We start from the raw sequence: 25,293 nt of genomic DNA on the forward strand, positions 1-25,293 counted from the left end.
CTTTTGCTCAACCTAACAAAGTGGTTTTGTCACCTAAACCAAACCAAACCATACGTTTTCTGCGCATCTGCAGATAGACATATTTGCAGCACTTTTTACCTCTAAAACTCATGCTGTGCACCTAAATATTGTACAAACCAGCACCCTGCTTTATTTTAAATTTTAGTAAAGTACCAAAAGTTTACAAAGTTACCAAATATACCTGGCAGGATTTTAGGGAAATGTATATAAAATGATGCACAGGATACTTATACTTGAATATTTCCATTTGATAGGGTGGTGCAGGCTATGAAAACATAGTCTTGGGTTCACTAAGGAACTCTTAAAGTCTTAACATCAGTGAGACAGTGTGGTATTATGTTATTTTTTCACTATTGAAGCCACTTAAAGAGATAATTTAAGAATACTGTATGTTAATAGATAAGAAAAAGGTTCCAAAATAAGAACAGTTCTCTGGCAAGAACAAGAAATCTTTTGAATATGATATACTGTATGTATTATGTAATAAAGCGATGTAAAAAATATTTTAAAAAATACACCTCAAAGAGGCTGTTTCATCACCCAGCTTCCAACATGTGATTCAGTCTAATGAATATTAAAGCACCCTGAGCAGTCTTCATAAGTTGCTAATTAAAGTGAAGGACCTTCCATCTCTTTTATTCAATCAAGACAATCACATCAGCTGTACATGTCTTTTGCAAAGCTTATTCATTGTAGATCAAACACAAGCCCACTTTATAGAAAATGAGAATTCATGTGGTTTGTTATTCGGGGGTCCTTAATGGTAAACCTGAAAATACTTGATGTTTTTCAACGTGCTGTACCTAGCGCTGTGTGTTTGACAGTGATAATGAGAGAACCACTCCTGAAGAATCAAAGGGAGGAGGAGATGTGATTGATGGCGCTGTCAGGACAGAGGAAACCACATTATTTAATCAGGCTTTCCCTTAAACAGTAACAGCATGACTTCTCTCAGAATTAGATGTACACATTTAACATGACAGCTGAGCAGCCGTAGAGCTTCACACAGCACAACCTCACGTCCCACAAACTAATTAAGGGCCCAAAGCCAGGAGACCATGTGCATATTAGGCCATCTGAGATACACTCCATTTTGGGAAATTGGGAAAAAACAACAACAACTGAAAAAACCCTTTGCATTCTTGACAAGAATTATGCAGCATTCAAACGGAAACATTTTCTTGAAAGAAATCCATATGAGCACCTCCCTTTATGTGATATTCAAGATCTTGTAAGTGGAAATTTTCTGAAAGCCTGAATTGATGTTTCCAGAAATTTTAGAGGCCATGGAAGATCCTTTTCCAGTGGATATAGGATATAGTTACCTGTGTCTGTGTGTGTGTGTTTGTGTGCACGTGTGTGTTTGAGGCATGTGTATGCATGTGTGAGGAGTGTGCGCGCTTACGCGTATGTGTGTGTATGTGTATCTGTAACTGTAATCACATCAAAGATCAAAGGCAATCAGATCAAAGCAATCAACAGAATTGACTGACACCTGCCAATGTCCTGGAACATTGACAGCAGCCAGAGGTAGACAGACTGGAATTTCTGACCTCGAACAGAAAGCATTTTTGGCAAAACCATAACACCTATCATTGATCCGACTTCACTTTGAGCGTCCTGAGTTCTTCCTGAACGTCTACATATGTTGGTTTTTTTTAGGAAAAATAAAAAATAGCTTTAGAGCGATCTAAAAAAACTGTTACCTCTCCACTTTTCAGAAATCTTCCTGCGTTTTTAATATGGGAGTCAATGAGGCTGTTGGTGTGTGTTGGTGGCGCATCTGTGCATCCTACGCCTATTTAACTATAACTCTGACAGCTTTTCCAGAGGATTGTGCGTGAGAAGACAAATTTTCCTACGTTTCTATGTATAAATTATTTCTGTAGAGTGGAATTTGCGGCCTGGAGCGCAGTTTTCAAATCTATTTTTGGACAGTTTTTTCTCTCCCTCTACACTCTGGCGATGATGTCACACACTGTGACACGAACATTCCGTGCAATACACACCCATTATAATCTCAGAATTTCTCCAAAAATGATCATGGTCATCGAACAGGGATTGATAAAAAAACTATATGACCTATCGAAACATGGATTAATACACCAATACACAAGACTTGTGTCTACTGTTTAAACTTTAAATGGAGTCTCTAGGTGAAATTATGCCGGAGAAGTAGACGTTTAAAAATCTCCAATTATTGTTCTTTTTCACTCATTTTCTTTCGCCCGTCCCATTCATTTCAATGCAAAATTTTGGGCAGAAAAATTCATATTCTGTAGAGAAAAGTAATAGCACACGGATCCCGATCAAACCGCACATTTTGATATATAATTTGTCCTGCAACTCTTCAAGTTGTAGGACTAGTAGCGGGACGAAATTGCGTCCGGAAGAGGAAGAACATACACACATACATATACATTCACTCAAGTACTGTACTTGAGTACAATTTTTATGAAGTTGTACTTTACTTGAGTACTCCCATTTTATGTAACTTTATATTTTTCCTCCACTACATTTAGCTGACAGCTTTAGTTACTTTTCAGGACGAGATTTAACATAAAAAACATGATCAATTTAAAGTGATTTGACATTTGTTGAAATTAAACATCATAACAGTATGTTAAGGAGATCAAAATAATTCTACCTTTAGGAAATTAAAATGCTGCTTACATAAATTCATCAATAATAATAATCTAATAACATATTTGGGAAATATAAAAAAATCTGAGTGGGGCCATTCTGCAAAATAAGTACTTTTGATACTTTAAGTACATTTTGATGCTGATACTTTTGTACTTTTACTCAAGTAAGTTTTGAATGCAGGACGTTAACTTGTAGTGGAGTAATTCTGCAGCGTGGTATTAGTACTTAAGTAAGGGATCTGAATATTATTTCCAGCACTGTTCGTGACTCAACTATGCGTCCTCAACTTTGGGCCTCTCGTTTATTTGTCATGTGAAGCTGTGGAGTCTCGGCCACAGGGCTGTGGGCTGAGCAGCAGAAATGAGTCAACTTGTTCGGGTCTCATAATAGATCGTCAGGTTTGTGTCTTTCATTCGTTTGTCACGTGACAGGCAGCTCGGCCACAGGGCTGAAGGATGAGCAGTAAGCACAGTGGTTCGTTCACAACTGGTGATACATACACTGCAAAAAAAGAAAAGTTGGGTGAACTCAATATTTCAAGGCAACAAACTTCGATAAAATTTTAAGTTGGACAATTAAACTAAATATTTTAAGTTTTGTTTTTGAGTTTGCTCAACTCTGAATTTAGATTTTTGTCAACTCAACTGTAAGTTGTACTAACTTATAATTTACATTGTAATAACTAACTGCTAACTTCTGCAATGTGCTGAATTGGCACGATTGTAACGCCGCTATGAAATGTCAGCTAATGTTGCAACCACAATTTTGAGTTAGCATTGATACGCTAATGGCTACTCTTGTAGCTGTAACAAGCAGCGACGCTAGCATCAGTTAGCCGCTAGCATCAATTAGCCGCTAGCTTTCGCTAATGACCGAATTTCACCGCTTTCCTGCATTTCACAACAAAGAAATAAGAGTTAGCAGAACTATTGTCCCTTGTTGTGAACCCCAACTTAAAGATAAAAGTAACAACAACTCACAAACTTGTTTTTGAGCAGACAACTGGCTTCCTTTGTTGTGCTAATTATTGGCCTAAATGTCAATAATTTATATTTCCAAGTTTTACCAACTTAAATCACTGTTTTTTTAATCACAATTTTTTTATCTCCCCCAAGAAGGCTACAACGCAGCACAAGTTTAATTTGTTAAAATGAACAGAACGACTTAAAAACGATTAGTTCAATTTACCGTCTGACTCAGTGATCTCAGTCAGTAAAACCCTAACTTCCAAACACTAACCGACTAATCGTTTTACTTCCGCTGGTAACATAGTGGCTTTTCAAAATAAACTTGGTTGGAAAATGGTTAACTTTATGAAATCAAACCACTTAGCTTAGGGGAAAATAACACTAATCACACTGTACTTTTCTCAACTCAACCTCATTTGTCTCAGTGATGTCTTGTCTCTTTTTAGCTTATCTCTTGCTCCTAAGGGACCCTTAGGAGAAGTAATTCAGAAACAAATGATCACAGAATGATACGAATATGAGAAGCTTAAATTGATCTCAAGAGATGAGATTGAACAACAGATGAGCAACACATTTTTCCTATGGGAGAGTTAAGATTTGAGAGAGGAATTCTCTTATCTACAACTGTGACTCTGACCGTATTGAAAAAGCATATGTTGAACCATTCTTTTAACACTAAAACCTGAAGCTTTGTATCCTTATTGTTCTTTTCTTTTGTCATTTTGTGTGGCAAACATCAATACAAACAAACTGTGATAAATGTGATGTTTACTGCATCCAATTTTGTTATCAGTGGGGGGGTTGTACAGATAATCTAGTGCTAAAAATAAATGTATTTCCCTGTTTTTTTCCTCGTTCGGTGTTAAATGGGAAGCACTTAATTGGTGATTGCGTTGTTAACTAGACAACAAATAATCAGTCTGACCTATTGTACTGAAAACATCTGGACTGACAGGTGTTGAGCAGGAAGACTGTCTGACCTCCCTCATGCCCCAAATAAGCTGCTTCTGTCTGGAACACAGGGTTTAACCTACGGTTAGAGTTAAATTAAAGCACTCGTTTAAATAGAAATATATACACATTTCCTCCATTCACTGATATGAATATAATTAATATGCTTCTGTTCATTTGTGGTCTGAGGCAGCAGTTCTCATCTCGTCTGGCCTGCAAAACTAAGTGATGCATATAAATTCATCACCTGTCACATAAACAAAGATGTATAATCAGGTTTAAACATTATTTTAAAAATGTAGAGTTTTTTTTTTCCTCTGACGTCGAGAATTATGTTGTTTTGTTCTTGTCATTGTTCAAATTCATGTATGTCGGTCCTTTTATTGCACTGTTGAAAAGCAATAAAAAGTGAACAAAAAAATGTAGAGTTTGCATATGCACATTGCATATATATCTCATCTCAAATAAAGTGACTTCATAGAGTGACTTCATCTTTAGATTATTGTCACGTTATGTGTTAATGTGCTGAGGTCATGAGAAGGTCACAGGCCACAAACATTACAGAAAAGTTTATTAAAGGCCCTGAACATCTGTCCACTAAATCAGCTTCTTAATATGAACAATGGGGTTCTATATGAACATGAACAACACATTTTCAAAAATTTTCAGTTTTTCATCAAAAAAAAAATGTAAATCTAATACATGAGAATGTTCCTACAGACTTTACTTTGATTGTTAGACATGGCTAGTTAATGTTATAGACTGATTCAAAGAAAAATGCATGAATATTATACACATTTTAGTACAATTTAGAACAAATATAATACTTATTTTCAAATGGAATTTTTTCTTTAAAATTCAGCCTGGGTGCTGACATCCTTTCTCAGCATTTCACATCAGAAAAACATCTATTGCAGAAAAAAATAATCCCTGTCGTGTAATTTATCTTTTAACCTCCACCAAAATCACACTGTAAAAAATGTTTGTAGAAACTACAGTAAAACACTCTCAAATTACATCAGAAATAGGGCATAAAATAAAAAATTGTATACCACCGTATTAGACACTTTTAATTTTCGTAAATCAAAGAAAAGAACAAAACTTTAACTTTTACTGTCATACACTTTAGAAAACACAGTTTTGCTGTAAAAATATACAATTTTCATGTAAAATTAATGGAGAAATAGCATGATCTCACAATGACACAATTACCCTAAAAATAATGGGTTTATTCAGTCTAAATTACAGTTTTTTTCTGATATTTACATTTAAATTTACAGTAGGAAAGCCACTCACTGTATTTTTTACGGTTAAGTTCTGGCAACCACAGCTGCTGGTATTTTACTGTAAATGAAACAGATTTTTTTTACAGTGCATGTGACATCTTGAGGAAATCACAAGAATGATCAAAATAAAAAGTGTCTCTCTTTCCTTGTCTTATCCCTTTCCTTCTCTCTCTGACTCACACACAGACGCAAACACACTCACACTCTCCGCTGACCTCACCTGTGCAGCCACGGCCACAAACAAACCCCATCTGGCAAGGTGTGCAGTCCATTAGCATACCATCGTCTCTCGGGCACAGGCAGGAAACTCTCTGTCATCTATACACTGTGTTCTCTCACTCTGCCTCCATCCAGCAAGCAGAAATTGTCATTACCATGGAGACTGTGGCTATAGCTCACTTGTGCTTCAACTCTGAGCAGATGTACAGTTTGTTCTGTACTTTGTAGTAGTTTTTCATGTGAAGTTATTGTTCAACCTTTTTGATTGATTGGAAGTGCATTAATCATACTCCTGGATGCATATCTGTTAAGATTAATGTAGCATATAATCCATCACTCGGATTTTAATTTAAGGATACTTGCAGGTGTGAAGTATAATGTAAGGACATTTCTGTAGGAGGTGCTTATCATATTTATATTATTTTATATCAAACTGTCAGCAGCTGTACCGGGTCATTATGTGGTGAAGATGATGATGAGAGCAGTGTGAGATTGCATTAAGATGAAAGTGTGGATGATAAGGTCTGACTCTGTGGATTCATAGCTGACCTATTAATAGCAGAGAGGACGACTGGTTAATGGGTCCAAAGGTTGAGGGAGGTGAAAGGGTTTTTTCTTAAAAGCATGTTGCGAAATAAAGCAACTATACAGTGAGCGGAGACCAGAGAATGCTCTTCAGCCTGGGCCTCCAGGAGCATGTTGTGATGCCATATATCTGCTTCTACATTGTGATTGATGCTGTTGGGGAACTGAAAAGATCCTGACAGCTGAACAATTAACCTGTTTCCAAAAGAGATGGTATGAAAATGACCATAAAGATACATTTTGTTCTGTTGATGTAATTCCAATTACCAAGCAAGACGGAAAATAAATCGAGGAAAGTATATTAGGGTCAGCTCCAATCCAGGCAACATTGGGGGATAAAAGACTAATGAAAAATTTATTGGAGACAGGAAATACACCGATCAGTTTATCTCTGAAAATATGGATAAACATTATCACTAAGAAAGATTTGTCTGAGTTGAGGTGCTTATGACCTTGATTCCTCCTCCCAAACAACTTGGATGTAACTTACAAGGGATCCACCAATCAGGGCCTCAAGTCATACTGTACAACAAAGAAGCACTAAAAAATGTCCACATCCTGAAAGAAAATATGGCTTCCAAAAAAGTGATTTCTTTCTATTTCTTCAAATATGCCATCATGTAAAGATTTCTCTGTTAGAGAGGCAAAAGGCATTAGAAAAAGAATTTCTTATCAATACTGCAAATATTAATTAGCACCTACAGAGAAGACTTGGGACTCAAAATAATTGCCAGAGACTTCAAGAGATCAAATAAGCAAACACCACTTATATTTAAAAAAAAAAATGGAAAAGGGAAACTAACAGTTCCTCGTCTGTGGAAATCTGGACAAAATACTGTGAATTACAATGGAAGATATCAAGCTCAGCCTCATGGACGTGTCTTTGCAGACTTTTTTATCACACCAGCTCAAAAGCTGCACCACTCAGGCCCCTCCAGCGGCTGGAGGAACTGCAGCTCCCAGGAAGCAAATCACTACCATTTGTTCTGGGCTTGTCCAAAGTTGCTTTTTTTTGTAAAATCCACACAGAATAAGTGAATATAATTAGGAAGAAAGTAACCTTAAAGTGGCATGATCTCTTTTTTTAGACTACTTCATTCAACATCCATTTGTTTCCACCAGAGGGCTCAAGAGAACAGATATTAACTTTCTCTGGACTTCAGTTATTTCAATAAGTATTTAAGATTAAATAAATAATATGAGATGTAAAAGACTGTCACAACGTTTTGACAGAGACAAGTATGACAGCGTCCCTCTGTCACATTATAAGGCTTTAGCATTAGAATAAGCGTGTTTCTCTGACTGTTTGTCTATGTGTGTGTGTATGAATGTGTGCACAGCTGCATGGGAGGCTTTCCGAGTTAAAGTTTTCCAAAAGCCTGCAGCAGCTTGTATTTTCTCACCTGCACACCGTTCTGTTGAATCAAACTGTCAAACAAAAACACTTGTTGTTGTTCCCATCCAGTAACCACTGAAGTTTGTAGACGATATAAGGCAGGCTCAACCTCTGCACCCTTGTGAAGACGTGTAAACTTGACAATGAGGGCTGTTATTGTTGGTTTGCTGCTGCTGCTCGGTCTGTGTGGGTCCGGAGCTCAGGGTTCAGGGGTTCAGGAGAAGGCAGGTGAGGAATCGGCCGAGCAGACAACAAAGCAAACCACCCCTGACATCTGGGCGGAGGTGAGGGCTCTGAGAGACATGGTGGTGGAGCTCAAGGTGGAGCAGAGGAACATGGAGGCCAGAGTGACGGACAGCGAGAACCAGCTGATCCTCACCAAGGCACAGGTGGAGCTGTTGGAGAGACAGAATTCAGGTACAGACGATCATGTCGATCATGTTGTCTTTTAACCCTATAAAGCCTGAACCGTGAAATAATTGCCAGAAAATTCTACATTTTCAAAACTGGAGTGTTTGTTGAACTGGCTAACATTTTTTTAAATTCAATATCAATTTTCATATATGAATTTAATTTGGATCATATCTGATACATCAGGTCTTTTTGTGCAATTTGTTGCTCACAATTTGCTTTTCTTGAACTCACATAATCATATAAAACCTAATATTTTTAACCAAATAAAACTTTGACTTTCCTTTTAACATTTTCCTCAAACATACAAAATATTTTTTTCCATATAAAACAACATCATACATCTGCTGATATGAAGTTTTCACGCAGCAATGACAGATCCACCAGTGGAACCAGCAAATCATTTTTGTTACATCTGGTATTTTTGTGAAATTTATTGCTCAGTTTTTTTAATCATCAATTCATGTATTCATCAGGTTTTTGATGTAGAGGTCTCAAAAACGTATGTATCAAATATGATACACTTGGCTTTATAGGGTTAAGAGTTTAATTAAAGTGTGTGATGTTGTCATGGACATTTACAGAAGTGTCAGGTATATTTTTGATCTGTAATTCACTGTCATTGCATTGACTCCAGACTTACAGACCAGACTGAGCAGCAGTGAGAGTGAACTTCACGTCAGCAAGTGCAGGATTGACCAGCTGGAGAGAGAAAATGCAGGTGATGAAGTGCATCAGTGCAATGATGAACTTATTGTGGTAACGCTTTATATTAGGGTCCTTGTAATAACCATTAATTAAGTAATAAGGCCCTTGTAAGTCCTTACAAAAGATGATAATTAACATTATTGTGTGTTTATAAGCTTATATAAGTGTTAATAATGGCATTACAAACACCCATGACCCACCCATTATGTCTTTGCCATGCCTTTATTAATCTTATTTTGTTTGGTTATTGATATTAAAATATACTTTATTGCTCATTTATTATAAGTTAACTATAAGTTAACTATGCTTTTTGCAATTACCAGATCTAAAGTGAGAACAATGCCTTATTACTTGTTAATTAATGCTTATTAAGGACCTTATTATAAAGCGTTACCCTTATTGTTAACTGAACATGTACAAGATATAAATTTAAAGAAAATTGCAGCAGAACTCACAGTTATAAATTAAATTGGAAATTCACAAACAATCAAACAAGCCAAGCTGCAGACTTGATGTCACTGAAAACTCGACTGACTGCCACCAAGATCAAAACAAGTGACCTAGAAAAAGAGAATGCAGGTATTTCACTGACAAACATGATGATTTTAATGCTATTATTTGAGACAGACCCTGTGTGTCGTTTGTACACCACCCTATTACGGCCCACATTTACATTTGCAGTTAGCAGCGCCCTCTAGTGGCTGCAGTAATTATGAATGACCAAGGTGGAATGGGCCAAAGATACACAAGACTTTCATCAGAAAATGTCTTTTTTTTTTTTTGTCCATTTTTACTTCACAATCCCCCAGCATTTACATGCATTTATTTTCCTTTTCAAACTGTTTTTATATCACCTAACCATATACCTTTTTACTCTAACTCAGATAAATAATTTTTTTGCCGAAATCAAGCAAAACTGCAACCATTTCCACAACGGCGTCCATTATGTTTACGTATGAGAACGAGTTGATTTCTTTCAACCAACATGTGCACTATTTTCAAAAATGCTCCTGTGGCTTGTATCTGGGTGTGCAAACAACATGAAGTTGTATGTTTTGGAGGATTGGTTGTATTATTTTGAAGCAGACCTCGTAATGGTGCTAGATGAAAAGTTAAGCAGTCCATTCATCAGTTTTTAGATATTTTAGTCAGGTCAAAGTGGTGGACCAACCTACTGGCACAACAACAGCAATCTTAAATGGTCAAAGTCTCAAAAAACATGTTTGAAGTAATGGTCTCTTTTTCCACAAATCTCTAAAATAAAGAAAGAAATTACTGTGAATTTTTCTTGTAACATTCATAGTGGTTATTTGGAAAAACTCATATGATCTACTTTATTATTATAGTATAATAAGCATTATTATTATTATATGGTTGAATCTTGTCGTAGACAATTACAGTACCTTCTAGGATATTTTTTGTAATATTAGTTTGACAGATAACACAAGGGTCAGAATTCTGTAATAATCTATAGTGCTTGTGAACATTGTGCTCTGTTCAGTAATTCACTGCCATTGTATAAACTCCAGACTTGCAGACCAGACTGAGCAGCAGTGAGAGTGAACTTGTTGTTAGCAAGTCCAGGATTGACCAGCTGGAGAGAGAAAATGCAGGTGATGATTTAATCTTCTTATTCTCACACACATAGATATAAATACATTGTATATACAGTCTAGGTGAAGTTTAATGACATGCATTTATTATGTGAACAGAGAGAGAGGTGGCCTTCTACGCAGCTCTGACCAATAACGGATATGTTGGACCATACAACACAGACATCACACTGAAATACAACAAAGTCTTCACTAACATTGGCGATGCTTACAATCCAGCTACAGGTAATTCACTGCAGGTCACATGAACATGTTTGTTTGTGTAAATCTGCATCTCTTACTGTTTTTGGTAACACTTTACAATAACCAACTAAGTAGTGTTTATAGATGGTTTATAAACCAATTATTAACCATTTACAAAGTGCTATACATATTTAATCTTTAAATGTTTTCAACCAATTTCTTAAAGGTATATGAATCATTTCATAATCATTAGCATACTTAATTTGGTGTTAAAAATGTTATAATCAGTGCAACTAAAACTATTAATAAACTATTAATTATAATTTGTTTGTTAATGGTAAAGTAACTATAAACTTACATTAATATACCATCTATTTGTCATTTATAAATTATGTAGTTAGTTAAACATTAATAAATTATGTATTTACCATTCTAAAAGGCCTATAAATGGTTTATAAATTATGATTAAAGATTAATAAACTATCTGTTTACCATTTATAAATGATGGTTATTGTAAAGTGTTAACCTGTTTTTCATTCTCTACTCTGTAGGTTTCTTCACAGCACCAGTCAGAGGGGTCTACTACCTCCATTTCACTGTGTGTGGTGGGTATTCAGGACTAATGGGTGTATATGTGTACAAGAACAACAAGAGGATCATGTATAATGTTGAGCGCAAGGAAGAGTCAGATTTGGAATATTTCACTAACTCTGTTGTCTTGGAGCTGATGGCAGGAGATGAAGTCCATCTGGTTCTCCCATCAGGTCATTCTGTCTATGACAATGGAAATAACCACAGCACCTTCAGTGGCTCCCTTCTCTTCCCATTGTGAGGCTGATGTTGTCATTATGGGCTACACTGTGATTTACTGCATGTATCAAATAATGAGATTCTGTATCTGACGTCTCTCTTGTGTCATCACATGTAAATCAAATAAATCAAGGACTATGAAACAATGAGAAATAATGTTTATAAATAATAAAACAGCATGGATGTAAATGGACCTGCACTTATATATCGCTTTTCTAGTCGCTTTGCGACAAAGCGCTATACGCTACAGATGTTACATTCACCCGTTCACACACACATTCATGCTGGTGGCAGAGGCTACCCTAAACGGTGCCACCTGCCACCATTGGGAATTCATTCTCACACCGATGAACGCAGCATCGGGAGCAATTTGGGGTTCAGTATCTTGCTCAAGGATACTTCGACATGTAGGCTGCCATGGTCAGGGATCGGACCACCAACCCTCCGATCAGAAGACGACCTGCTCTACCAACTGAGCCACAGCCGCCCTAAATGGGTCTCACACAGTTAGACTTTGAGCAACATTAATGATATCTATGATATGAAGATGTCAGATGAGTTGCTGAGACAGAAAGTGGTCTTGAACAAAGTTTATTCTTTTTAATGATTTGACGGTCAGAAAAATGCCAAAACATGTGGCCTGTGAAAAAATGGGTCAATTTTTTTACTTTGATAACTCTGGGACGATAGACTCCAAGTTCACTTTCATGCAGTGGTCGACAAAAAAAAAACAATTGCGGTATGGAGACAGAGACATTACAATTTCGAACTTCATTTAACATTTGTAGTTGCACAAAAGTTAAAGTTAAAGGTAAGTTGTGGCTTATAAAATTAGTTAGGGAGGTAATGTCAAGCTAATGTTAGCTTCACAGGCAGCTGCTAGCTTGTGGCGCTAGCCGGCAGCGGGTATAAAAAGCATGTTTTCTTCAAACAGGACAACCTTATAGACGATGAATATATAATCAGTTACAAATGTTTCTATTAGAAAAGGTAAGCTTAAAATTTTGATATTCCTGTCAAAATCAATTTCTTCTTCATGTCTCATTTAAAATGTTAAAATAGCCTGTTTGGAATTACAAGACACTGTTCAAAACAATAAAGTGACATTGTGAAGTGATTCATTTTGCTGAGACGAACAATCACATGAAAAATATTCACTGAAAATCAGACAGAACTGCAAGCTGTTTACACAGAGCAGAGAGCAGAGGACAGGAGGTTGAAAAAATTAAAAGATGTGGAGACAGTTTTCCCCCCAATATTCATGACACTTGTGGGCACTTGGAAAAGTGTGTATATACATTCCGTTTTATTAAAATTTTTAAAGAATATTGATCATCTTGGGGTTTTTTTAAGCTGTGTTATTCTGCACAAAATATGTATCATTTTGCCATGATTGTGCTGATTTCACAGAGGTGCAGGACTTGCAGTGAGTAACATGTGAAAACAGCCAAAATTGTCTTTAGGTTCAGGGGGTTAATAATGTTACGGGGAGCTTACTTTTATTTTGATAAAGTGAGCAATAGCAATAGCAAGTTCATTGCAATCTGATTCGTGCACACTTACATGCAAAACTCTGCACAAGAATAGGGCAGAGGCACATGTGATCCCTCTGAGGAAGATACTTCTTTTCCATTACAGGCCAGAGGGAGGCAGCAATCAACCTTTTTCTGACACAAAGGCACTTTTCCTAAGTTAAAGGAGACTTGGAAATGAATTAAATCAGTCAATAGAGGACTAAAATCAGTTCTCCAAGAACACCTGTTTCACTAAATATTCCAGTTGGAAGTCTGTAAACATTTGTTTTAATCTGTATTTGCTCTCATGCTTACATGTGCTATCTATGTGATTACACTCCCAGTAGGGTGTATCAGTGTTTACAGAGCCATCTCCATGCTTACAGTATTTATATCCCACCCCATCCTTCCTATCCCTCCCACAGCACGGGAAAATGATCTTGACTTGACAGACCATCTGCAAATACCAGCCGGGGCACCGTAACGTTCCCAATATAACCTCGCTGCAGCAGCCAGCTGAGGGGTTGGGTCAGCGGCCTCAGTCTGAGCTGCACGGGGAGTGACAGGCACTATCTCTACAGATTGTGTTTTCTTCATGTGTTTGGGTGGACACCATGATGAAAGGGCACGATTCAGAGGAAGTGGAGATTGACTTGGAGGACTCCAGTGACCCTGATGAATATGATAATGGGGAGGAACCTGAGACGCTGTGGAGGGCCCCTCCTGCTCTGGAAGAGGAGGATAACATTCATACATCTACACTGGTGGAAATCAGTGACACCAAGCCTCTGATTAATGTCAGAGACCCCCGTGGGATCAATGACTGTCTAAAGGTATTGCATTCTTCTGTTGAACTCTGTTATATGGAGGCTTTGTGCATTTATCTCGACTAGTGATCAGTAAATCTTGTCAAAGCAAGAGACTTTTTGGCTGATTGCACTGCCCTCCAGTGGATATAATTTATTCTTGTTCCAACAATCCAACAGGAGCATGACTTGTCCGTTCACCTCTGTAGCATCAGCTCCACTTTCTCTTTGTGTCTCCAGGTATCGTTTGAGGATGTGATTGCAGAGCCGGTGTCAGTGCGCAGTGGAGACAGAGTGTGGATCTGGAGCAATGCTCTGTTTGAGGTGTCTCGGATTTGGATCTACAGGATAGTCACAGTGCTTCTGGCCATTCCCATTTCAATAATCTCTGGTCTCCTCTTTGCCATCCTCAGCTGCTTCCACATCTGGTAGGTTGCGATTACACCTTCATGGGAAAAATACTTAAAAGGTATTTTAATGTGTTCATTTCTATGCCTTATTTACAGAACCTGTTGACTGAAACAACCTACTGAATGCACTGACTTGCTAATAGAACCTGTAGAAGAAAAACCCTGTAAACAGGTGTGCTTAAAGTTTTAATGACAAAGAGCTAATTTAACTAGAAAATTTCCTCTGAGGAAATTCTGACACACTGCCGGTGTGTGTACACTATGATGAGATTCTTCAGAGATTTCAAACAATTAATACTAGTAATGTTATAATACTATATAATATACAAGGAGCACATCTACAACAAGCATTCCTTTTCAATTATTTATTTATACAGCAACCTATGCCCTTTAACCTCAAAATGTGTGTGTGTGTGTGTGTGTGTGATTAAAATCACATAAAGTTACCTGTGTGTGTGTGTGTGTGTGTGTGTGTGTGTGTGTGTGTATCTGTAACTATAACCACATCAAAGATCAAAGGCAATCAGAGCAGAGCAATCAACAGAATTAACTGCAGGTGTCGAATGTTCCAGAACAGTGAAAGCACCCAGAGGTGGACAGACAGAATTTCTGGCCTCGAACAGAAAGCATTTTTGGTAAAACCATAATACCTATCATTGATCCGACTTCACTTTGAGCGTCCTGAGTTCTTCCTGAACGTCTATATGTGTTTTTTTCTAAGAAAAATGAAAAAAAAAAAAAGCTTTGTTAGAGCGATCTAAATAACTGTTACATCTCCCTTTTTCAGAAATCTTCCTGCGTTTTTAATATGGGAGCCAATGAGGCTGTCGGTGCGTGTTGGTGGCGCATCTGTGCGTCCTACGCCCAAACTGCGTGAGAAGACAAATTTTCCTGCGTTTCTATGAAAAATTATTTCTGTAGAGTGGATTTTGCGGCCTGGAGCGCAGTTTTCAAATGTATTTTTTGACAATTTTTTCTCTCCCTCTACACTTTGGCGATGATGTCACACACTACGACACGAACATTCCATGCAATACACATCCATTATAATCTCAGAATTTCTCCAAAAATTATCATGATCATTGAACAGGGATTGATAAAAAAACTATATGACCTATCGAAATGTGGATTAATACACCAATACACAAGACTTGTGTCTACTGTTTAAAGTTTAAATGGAGTCTCTAGGTGAAATTATGCCGAAGAAGTAGTCCTTTTTTTTCGACCGTCCCATTCACTTCAATGCAAAATTTTGGGCAGTTTTTCGTGACTTACGTCGCGAAAAATTCGTACTGCATAGAGAAAGTAATAGCACACCGATCCCGATCAAGCCACACGTTTTGATATATAATTTGTACTAGTAGCGGGACGAAATTGTGTCCGGAAGAGGAAGAAGAAAACATCCACAGTATAACAACTGTTCCCTACAGCTATTGCTGTATGGGACCAGTGCTCGGTGCGATTGCCCTGTGGCCCTAATGAGCCAGCATATGACTGAACTATGACTTAAAATTTAGAAAAGAGATGAAAAATGAATCTGCTGACTTCAAAGCTTCAAACTATGAGTCTCATAGCTTGATGTGACTGCAGGAAGGCACTTTTTTGATTTTTGAAGAATGATTTTAAAAAAATAAAAAAATGTTTTTTCAATCATAACATGCGTTATCGATAGTACTAATTTTAATACAAAGAAATATGTTAAAATGTAATGCTATGAACTGTGAAAAAAAAGTGGCTGGAGAGAACAAATAAGGGGTCATGTCCTGATTCAACACAAACTTAAGAAATAATAAAATTACAAGTAAAAAATCCCTTGGGGTTTGGGGGAAGTAAAAGATTGCCAAAACATTATTCTTTCTGTAATTTGATCGATTTCCTTGTGTGTTTTCTATGACAGGATGGTTGGTCCTTGTAGCAAGTGTATCCTCATTGGCACGCGCTGGCTGCAGAGCCTTTGGAGCCTTGTGCTGGATGTCATTGTTCGCCCCTTCCTCACGAGTGCCGGGAAGTGCTGTGGAGGCTTCAGCATTCACATGGCCAAGGAATGAGACTCACACATGCAGACTGGGATCGCTTGTTATGCGCACTGGTGTTCTAGTGGACTGAGCTGAAGTGGGCATTGATATTTCATACAATAAGAAATGTTTATAATTATATGTTTTCCATAGATAAGATGCCTTCAAAGTTCAACATTATCTGGTGGTTTTGATAATGATTACACAAGGCATGCAACATGTTCAAAACAACAATTTGGACATGACACAGTGACAAAAAGAAGATGATGTAATTCTTAATTTCTAACTTAGCTTCTACATGAACCTGCTCACAACAACGTCCATGCATTATCATCAGTAACTAGGTCATGATTTCTTGAAAGAGACACTGCTGTTGAGTTTTCCAATTTCATTTTTTGGCACTTTCAGCATCACAAGCGTAGTTTCATCTAGTTCCATTGTACTTGAGACAATGCAGACATGATAAGAAGGAAAGAATTGGGTTTTTGATGTTGGGCTCATTCATTTGAAGAAAAAGATAATGACAAAAGTGATCCATTTTGTTAATCATGTAGTACTTTGAAATATCATTTCTTGATATAAGTTTTTTTAAATTCAGATTGAGTGTTGTTTTATATATTTACATTTACATTGTGTTAACTGAAATTTAGAGTTTGATGTCACAAGGAACAAAAATATAGAATTAGGTTGTAATTTTAATTGTACCATAACTGATTTCAAACCAAAGAATATTTAGTCCAGTAAAAAAGAAGAATAAGATTAATGTATGGAGTACATGGCAAAAAAAGAGATGGATAACTCATTATGCACGAACAATATGAAGATCATCTGGAAAAAATATACTAATTTCTAGGTCTGTATATGTATTGCTTGAAAGGACAGTTCTGAGTATTCGGTTCATTTTTAGCAATTAGATGAGGATGGAAATATGCAAATTAATTAAACATTATACATGCCATCAACAAAGAACATGCACTTATTTATTTACTATTTTTGTGCAGAATGACACTTTCAGTATGACAGTATGAATTGCAACATGAGCTTATTTCCCTCTTCGAGAAAAGCTTAAAGTCAAAATAATTGGCAATGCTACTGTGTGTGTGTGAGTGTGTGTGTGTCAGCAGTGACTTCTGTATCTCTGACATTTGGCAGTAGTCATCACAGCTGCTGGCATTCCTGGATGAAAAATCTCTTAGTGTCATTTCAGTTCATAAACTGCCACTTCCCTTCTCCCCTGCCTGCTGGCTCTGACTGGCCTCTCATCTTGGCCTCTCTTGCTTCATTATTTCAGCTTTAGCCGGCTCCTTCAGTCAGAGGGCAGGAGCATGGCTGAAATGAACAGACAGACCAGAGCAGAAGATCAGGGAGACACTGGGGGGCAGGGACGTGACATCTTGAGGGGGCTGTTGCTCTACACTGTAATAAATTATTCTGTTGTCATTTAATTTTACTTAATATAGGTCTATTTGATAAAATGTATTAAATATAAATGCGTCCTTGATTTTGAGGCAGTTGTTTAAGTAACTTTAATATAAAATGTTTAAGATTGAATCTACTTATTTGGATCACATTAAATATAATCTTTATGTGTATGTAATTCTAAATCAAGAGAATTTTGAATGAATCCAACACAATAGAATTAGTCCGTTTTTAATTGACAGGCACTTCCTGTTAAGTTATTAAATCAACTTGTAACGTAGTTAGATTTAATTAATAATATTGCTTGCAATCTGTTGCCTCAATTTTATTGAGTAGCTATTGTTTTTTTGTTTTTTTTACAGTGTAACTGGTGGCCTCACCGTTGCTTTACTGGGCAGATGGAACTGTAATTAAGAACTTTGTATCATTTTGACTCCTTATATTTTAGTATATATTTAATGTCTGGTCACTTTTCAGGACTTTGCGCAAAAAAAGAAAGGTTGCAAAATGCATTTTTTTTTACAGCTGCTTTATTTCTAAATGCTGAAAGGATATAATATCATGATATGAGTTTCTAGCTCGAACTGCTGCTGGTTAACAGGAAAGCCGACGATAGGAAGTCCAATTAGTAAATTTATTTTCTCTGATTAACTGTGTGCTATCAATTGCAATGATTATATTTTGTATTTAAAATCTGAATATGAGGCTACACGGTGATGTAGTGGTTAGCACTCAAGGCAACAAACTTCGGCAAATTTTTAAGTTGGACAATTAAACTAAATATTTTAAGTTTTGTTTTTGAGTCTGCACAACTCTGAAATTAGATTTTTGTCAAATCAACTGTAAGTTGTACTAACTTATAATTTTATATTGTAATAACGTTTAACCCTTACTTCTGCTAACTCCTGCAATGTGCTGAATTGGCACGATTGTAACGCTGCTATGAAATGTCAGCTAATGTTGCGACCACAATTTTGAGTTAGCATTGATACGCCAATTGCTACTCTTGTAGCTGTAACAAGCAGCGCCGCTAGCATCAGTTAGCCGCTAGCATCAGTTAGCTGCTAGCTTTCGCTAATGACCGAATTTCACCGATTTCCCACATTTCACAACAAAGAAATAAGAGTTATCAGAACTATTGTCCCTTGTTGTGAACCCCAACTTAAAGATATAAGTAACAACAACTCCCAAACTTGTTTTTAAGCATACAACTGCCTTCCTTTGTTGTGCTAGCTTACATAATTGCCCTAAATTTCAATAATTTATATTTCCAAATTTTACCAACTTAAATCACTGTTTTAGGCCAAAAAATACAAGTTGGCTTTTTTTGCAGTGTACGTGTTGGCCGTGTGATAGACTGGAGACCTGTCCAGGGTGTACCCGCCTCTAGCCCAATATCGGCTGGGATCGGCTGGGATCGGCTCCAGCCCCCCGCGACCCGAGTGTGGATGAACGGTTAAGGATAATAAATCTGAATCTGCAAAGTTAATAAAGCTGTAAAATAAATGTAGTTAAGTACAAAGCACAGTATTTGCCCCCAAAACGGTAGTTGCATATATAAGTATAAAGACGCAACGAATAGAGTTAAAGTACCTTTAGATGAAACTTAAATACAGATTTTAATAAATGTAGGCTATTTAGTTACATACCACTGATTATCTCTGTTATCATAAAATGCCAACAAGATTAAAAGATTCAGACTCCCTTTTTTAAGTTTAAAAAAAAATCTTATTGCAAACCGTCACTAACTGAAAACAGAATTCAATGGTTGTTGCCTAGCAACAGCAGCAGTTAACGTTTGTAAGATTGTTTTGATCCAGTTTTTCCTGCTAGCTTATGTCACTTTTAAGGACATTTTTCAGTGGAAAAGGTGCCTGTCATTGTGTTTAGCGCCATGTCAGAACTAGAAACGTTGAGACTTTTGGTGAAACAGCAAATACATCAAGCTGTTGACGAGATTTTTGGCCTATTTGAGCAAACAATCGCAGGTTATGAGGAGGAACGAACTCGTTTGGAAGAAAATGAGAGAAAACACAAACAACTGGAAGCGATTTTCAACCCTACAGTTCAAATACACAGATTAGGTTTGTAAATTTTTTTTAATTTTATTCTCAGACTTCAAAGATATTTTATGGATTTTGGTCACAGACTTTTTTTTTTGAGACTGTAACCCACATCGGACAGCGTTCGGCGTTTATATCCCTGATCGGACACATCTGCAATCAGGGCCGGTTCTAGCCCATTGGCTGCCCTAGGCGATATTGAGATTTTGCGCAAAAAACGAATAAATAAATAAGAAAACACAGATCTTCATCAAATTAAGAGTGGCAAAGACTGAAAATAAATAAAATGTAGACATACAAATGCAATAAAAATAAACATAAAAATGAAATTTAAATGTACATTTATATTTGTTACATGAACTACATACAGGCAATATAATGGTCTCAACATTTTAATTTTTAGAAACTTTGGAACTTTACCAACAACAACTGAATTGAAAATAAGAATAAATAAATGAGAAAACACAGATCTGTTGATTGTAAAGACTGAAAATAAATAAAATGTACAAATGCGCCAATTTGGCGCCCCCTGCCAATTTGGCGCCCTAGGCAGCCGCCTTGGTGGCCTGTAGGAATAACCGGCCCTGTCTGCAATGCTGCACTTTCCGGTGTTTCACGGTCATTTCGAATAAAATCGCCATCACCAGTGTTGGTATAAATGATACATATTTAACAATCTACGTGTGAAATATAAGTTATGTACTTTGGAGATTTACATGTCTAATTACAATACGAAAGTAACTGATGAGAGAAAGCAGTAAGAACGCTTCGGCGACGATCTTAAAAGCACATCTGTATTTTTACTGTATTTTACTGTGAAGGACAGAAGTACGGTCTAGGTGTGTTGGTAATCATGGTTGATGATGGTGTTATTTATCTGGCATACCCAGAAACATCCAATTTCCCCCGAAAAACTCCAGCTCCCATTGTTTTACAGTGAGGAGATCCCAATGTCCGATGTGGGATACAGTTAAGATAGCCTATAATTGTAGTTAGACAGTTTTTAGTCAACATTTGAAAACAGTTTATCTGATTTAAGTGATGCATTTTTTGATATGTTGTTATTTTGTGCTTTTTTTTTGGTAATGTTGTTGTTTAGCTATAATTAGTGATGCATTAATGTGTTCTTCACTTTAATATTGCAGCTGATGAAGGTGAAATAATTTCTAACTACTTCAATATTGTTAAGTGATTTAATCTACAGTGTTGGATTATAAAGTATTTTATTTTGTTTTAATCATTTCTATCCATAAAGTTAGAAAAACTTAAACTGAAAGTATAACAGCCACTATTATACTTTTAAAATAAAATAACTATAGTAGGTGCATTTTTCCTTTTTTTTCACTTTTTTTTACTGGAGTAAAATTTCCAATGCAGAACGTCAACATTTAACAGAGCTTTTTAGTTATAAATGGTGTAACAAGTTGTACCAGTTCAGTATTGTTATGTAATTATGATATGTGATGTTGGGGTGAGAGTGTCAAGGGGATGCAGGGAATGGCTACATGATTCCTAGTTAAATAACTAAAGATCATTTTATGATGGGACCACACCAGCTATGATGCCAAATCAGGCCAGGTGTGTAAAGAGGTGGCAGGGAGCCCTTAATCGGAACACACTAATCTTTGAACCATGCCTTCATTTTCATCTCAATTACACACCTGTAAAGTTATGTTTGTGCTACAGTCTTTCCTGCAGATGTTACCCTTGAGTTCAGCCCCAGTCTAGACCAGGTGAAGACAGAGACCCTACACATCAAAGAGGAACAGGAGGAACTCGGTCAGGAGGGAGAGCAGCTTCAAGAGCTGGAGGAGCCTGATTTGATCAAGAGTAAAGTCCGTGACGAGAAACCTCAGCCCTCACAGCCTCATCAAAGCCAAACTGAGGAGAGCGGAGAGCCTGCAGCAAGCAGCATAGCTCCACACGTAGAAACAAAAGCTGATGGAGCAGACTGGGGAGGATCCGAAGCAGCCAGGAGCTCAGACCCACATTGTCATCTATCATCATTATCAGTCATACGAGAGAATCTTCTGAGTTGCAATATTTGTGAGAAAAGATTTGACTATAAGAGCAGTCTGCTGCGGCACATGAGAGTTCACACAGGAGAGAAACCATTTGGTTGCACTCTTTGTGAGGAAAGATTTGGCCAAAAGAGCAGTCTGCCGGCACACATGAGAGTCCACACAGGAGAGAAACCATTTGCTTGCTCTCTTTGTGAGAAAAGATTTGGCCAAAAGAGCAGTCTGCAGGCACACATGAGAGTCCACACAGGAGAGAAACCATTTGCTTGCTCTCTTTGTGAGAAAAGATTTGGCCAAAAGAGCAGTCTGCAGGCACACATGAGAGTCCACACAGGAGAGAAACCATTTGGTTGCACTCTTTGTGAGGAAAGGTTTAGTATCAAGAGCAGTCTGCTGCGGCACATGAGAGTTCACACAGGAGAGAAGCCATTTGCTTGCACTCTTTGTGGGAAAAGATTTAGCTTAAAGAGCAATCTGCGGCCACACATGAGAGTCCACACAGGAGAGAAACCATTTGCTTGCTCTCTTTGTGAGAAAAGATTTGGCCAAAAGAGCAGTCTGCAGACACACATGAGAGTCCACAAGAGAGAAACTACATTTGAAGAAACATAAATGCATGTGTGTTATTGACAGATTCACCAGTAACTGAAGCTGCTGGTTGAGCTGAACTGTTTAGCAGTAATATTTTATTACATTCCATACAGTTCATAGATTTAAAAAAAATGTATAATACTAAATAAATACTTTGGCCCTGTGATTTCTGATGTTTTTCCTCATGGCTTTCTGTAAAACAACTGGCTCTGTTGTTCTTTGATTGGACAGTTTTCTTGTCAGTGGTCTTGTTTCATTGCAGTGTTGTCTCACATCAAAGGGATGTACAACAAAGTGAGAGTAGTGGCTTTGCCAGGTATGTTGTACCGTGAGTTTTCCATGTCACAAAGGTGGCTTTCTTATACCCGGGCTAGATAACCATTGTAATTCATGCTGCACAGCTTTCTGTACTGAATCAACTATAAAGTGGCTTTCACCAATCACCTCCTTTGAAAGTGTCACTCTGTAGTCAATAGTCAATCTATGAGTGATACAGATTCTCAGCTGCTATAGATATAAACTTGTTGAGCCATAACGTTACATAAGTAATACAGTGATTTCCATGTCTCCTTTATTGTGGTACAGGGTCAGACCTTAATGTAGTTTTTGACTGTAGTTTGAATCTGCTGCTTCAAGTTTAAAGTGTAACAGCTGTGTAATATGCAGCTGTAGTATTAGAAATAAACGGTATAGACTTTGAGAGTGCATTGAGTGATGAAATAAATGTATAACTTGTAGTGTGTATTCACACTAGTAGCCAATTTTTCTGCACATCATTTTTGGTGCAATATGTTTTTTAAAATTCTTCACAGATGTTGGTGGAATGCTGCCATTTTTCCTGGTTGAAGAGACAAATGATGCTCCAAATGCCCCATTTATGAATGGATTTTGCACAGGATCTGAGGAAGACTAGAATAAATTCCCAAACATTATTGTGGTTTTCTGATCCGGGCTTCAGGCTTTGTCGAGCCATGTTCCTAACGACTTGTTTGTCTCAATGGCTAGTTTAAATCTTCTTTAATCAAGCATGACGTTCTTTTGGTTAATTATGGTCCCCAAAACAAAAAAAGTGACTATCAAAATGCTTAACTCGTAGTCCACAAACCAATGCGTGACGTCACAATGACTATATCCACTTTTCTAAATACAGTCTATGATCATGATATTGATTTTCAGAGAAATAAGTGCATATTTGCAATACCTGCAAACCATGAACATTCATCAAGCATTAATGCATTTACACACATAGAAACCTCACATTTACCTGATCTATATATCAAATTTCAATGGGTGGGGACATTTTTGTGGAATGACTGACCAACCAACTGCCAGACCAATAAACTGAAACAAATTAATTGTAAAAAAAAAAAAAAAAATTAAATAAGACAAATGATGTAGAAATTGTTTGGGCTCAAATAAGGCCACAAAGGAGCAATATTAATAGATGTCATTTTTCTTTGTTAGTCTACATTTTGAGTGTCTATCACTGGCTTGAACTTAAATGACGTATGATGATGATGACTTATTTTTTAAACAATGATACAGCAACATCTGAAAATAGTAAAACCATTAAATCCAGTCATTTTGCTCTATGTTGTAAGCCAAATTTAAAATAAAAAAAAAGTTGAAAGTATAATATGAATGGCAGGTCATTGCAGTTAAAAAAATAATTATTCTGAGCCAAATATTGACTGTAATGACAATTATTAAAACTGTATGTGAAAGTGAGTTCCCCTTTTTCACTTTAAAGCTGCTCCCTGTGGATGTTGCTCTGAAACACAATGTTTTGTTTGACAATCTTCCAGGCCATATAAAGTTCAAGAAATTTTAAAACACACCTAATAAGCCAAGAATGCACATTATCTGATTTCGATACTGACATTCTCCATATGTTGCGTATAAACAGCTGGCATATTGCCTGAAAACTACAGCAAAAGGAATGAAAAGATTACAGGTTGGAGTAATCAGTGTGGCCACAAGGGGGAGGCATTATTCTGGTTTGATCCCAGCAAGATTAAATATGCTTCAGTGTACCAGTGCACCCCAAAACAACAACCACCAAGAAAGGAAAAATTGGAGATGATAAAACATGAAGACACACACCAAGAGCAGTGGAAACTATTTACAATGTGGATTTTCTGTTACATCATAAATGACAAACACTGTTTGAGCTGAAGCGCTGGAAAGTCTGCTGTTAAAATCAACATCTTTTTGAAAAAAATACATTCTTTGTGGATTTGGCTTTGCTGATGATTTTGTTGTGTTCTTACAGTAGATATAACTGGATTAGGCAAAACCTCAGTAAACTTATATTATTCATGCACATCAACAATTAGATTTAACCGTCCATATAATATAACAAAATATCTATAAAATGCTTGTTAACAAAGTAATGCTACTTTGAAGGGGAAAACAATCAATGACAATTACAGTGACTAAATCGGTGCCCATATTTTCATATCTCGATTTCGATATCTCGACTCCTACCTTTTTAAAATGCAGTTAGGATCTAACTTTGTATAGTCTCTTTGTGCAACATGTTTACACATATAATTATTGTGATAGAGATAATTTGAGACCCAATCAATACAACAACTGTTAGAACAAGACTTTAAGGTTCAAGACTAAAAGATAGAAGGAGATAAACAACTTTGAAG

At 36.9% G+C, this 25,293-nt stretch overlaps 3 protein-coding genes across 3 annotated transcripts; all 3 read left to right on the forward strand.

The window, feature by feature from the left end:
- The first annotated feature begins 8,215 nt into the window (after window positions 1–8,215).
- Window positions 8,216–11,819, forward strand: LOC131968985 (complement C1q-like protein 2). The gene is made up of 4 exons (XM_059330083.1): window positions 8,216–8,489; window positions 10,721–10,804; window positions 10,904–11,029; window positions 11,539–11,819. The coding sequence occupies exons 1-4, from the start codon at window positions 8,216–8,218 to the stop codon at window positions 11,817–11,819; spliced, it is 765 nt and encodes a 254-aa protein (XP_059186066.1).
- A 2,103-nt stretch (window positions 11,820–13,922) lies between these two features.
- On the forward strand, window positions 13,923–16,575 carry cav4a (caveolin 4a). The gene is made up of 3 exons (XM_059330084.1): window positions 13,923–14,144; window positions 14,358–14,545; window positions 16,425–16,575. The coding sequence occupies exons 1-3, from the start codon at window positions 13,926–13,928 to the stop codon at window positions 16,573–16,575; spliced, it is 558 nt and encodes a 185-aa protein (XP_059186067.1). The 5' UTR covers window positions 13,923–13,925.
- A 3,189-nt stretch (window positions 16,576–19,764) lies between these two features.
- Window positions 19,765–23,336, forward strand: LOC131968984 (gastrula zinc finger protein XlCGF8.2DB-like). The gene is made up of 2 exons (XM_059330082.1): window positions 19,765–20,045; window positions 21,711–23,336. Exons 1-2 carry the CDS (start codon window positions 19,856–19,858, stop codon window positions 22,655–22,657), a joined length of 1,137 nt encoding a protein of 378 aa, XP_059186065.1. The 5' UTR covers window positions 19,765–19,855; the 3' UTR covers window positions 22,658–23,336.
- Window positions 23,337–25,293: the final 1,957 nt, after the last annotated feature.

Source organism: Centropristis striata, chromosome 3 (genome assembly GCF_030273125.1).
Source record: "Centropristis striata isolate RG_2023a ecotype Rhode Island chromosome 3, C.striata_1.0, whole genome shotgun sequence".
Lineage (NCBI taxonomy): Eukaryota > Metazoa > Chordata > Actinopteri > Perciformes > Serranidae > Centropristis > Centropristis striata.

Coding starts and splice junctions, on each gene's coding strand:
- cav4a (XM_059330084.1), top strand. CDS start 13,926: ATGATGAAAGGGCACGATTCAGAGGAAGTGGAGATTGACTTGGAGGAC. Junction 14,145..14,357: donor GGATCAATGACTGTCTAAAG/GTATTGCATTCT, acceptor TTGTGTCTCCAG/GTATCGTTTGAGGATGTGAT. Junction 14,546..16,424: donor CTCAGCTGCTTCCACATCTG/GTAGGTTGCGAT, acceptor TTTCTATGACAG/GATGGTTGGTCCTTGTAGCA.
- LOC131968985 (XM_059330083.1), top strand. CDS start 8,216: ATGAGGGCTGTTATTGTTGGTTTGCTGCTGCTGCTCGGTCTGTGTGGG. Junction 8,490..10,720: donor GTTGGAGAGACAGAATTCAG/GTACAGACGATC, acceptor TATAAACTCCAG/ACTTGCAGACCAGACTGAGC. Junction 11,030..11,538: donor TGCTTACAATCCAGCTACAG/GTAATTCACTGC, acceptor TCTACTCTGTAG/GTTTCTTCACAGCACCAGTC.
- LOC131968984 (XM_059330082.1), top strand. CDS start 19,856: ATGTCAGAACTAGAAACGTTGAGACTTTTGGTGAAACAGCAAATACAT. Junction 20,046..21,710: donor AGTTCAAATACACAGATTAG/GTTTGTAAATTT, acceptor TTTGTGCTACAG/TCTTTCCTGCAGATGTTACC.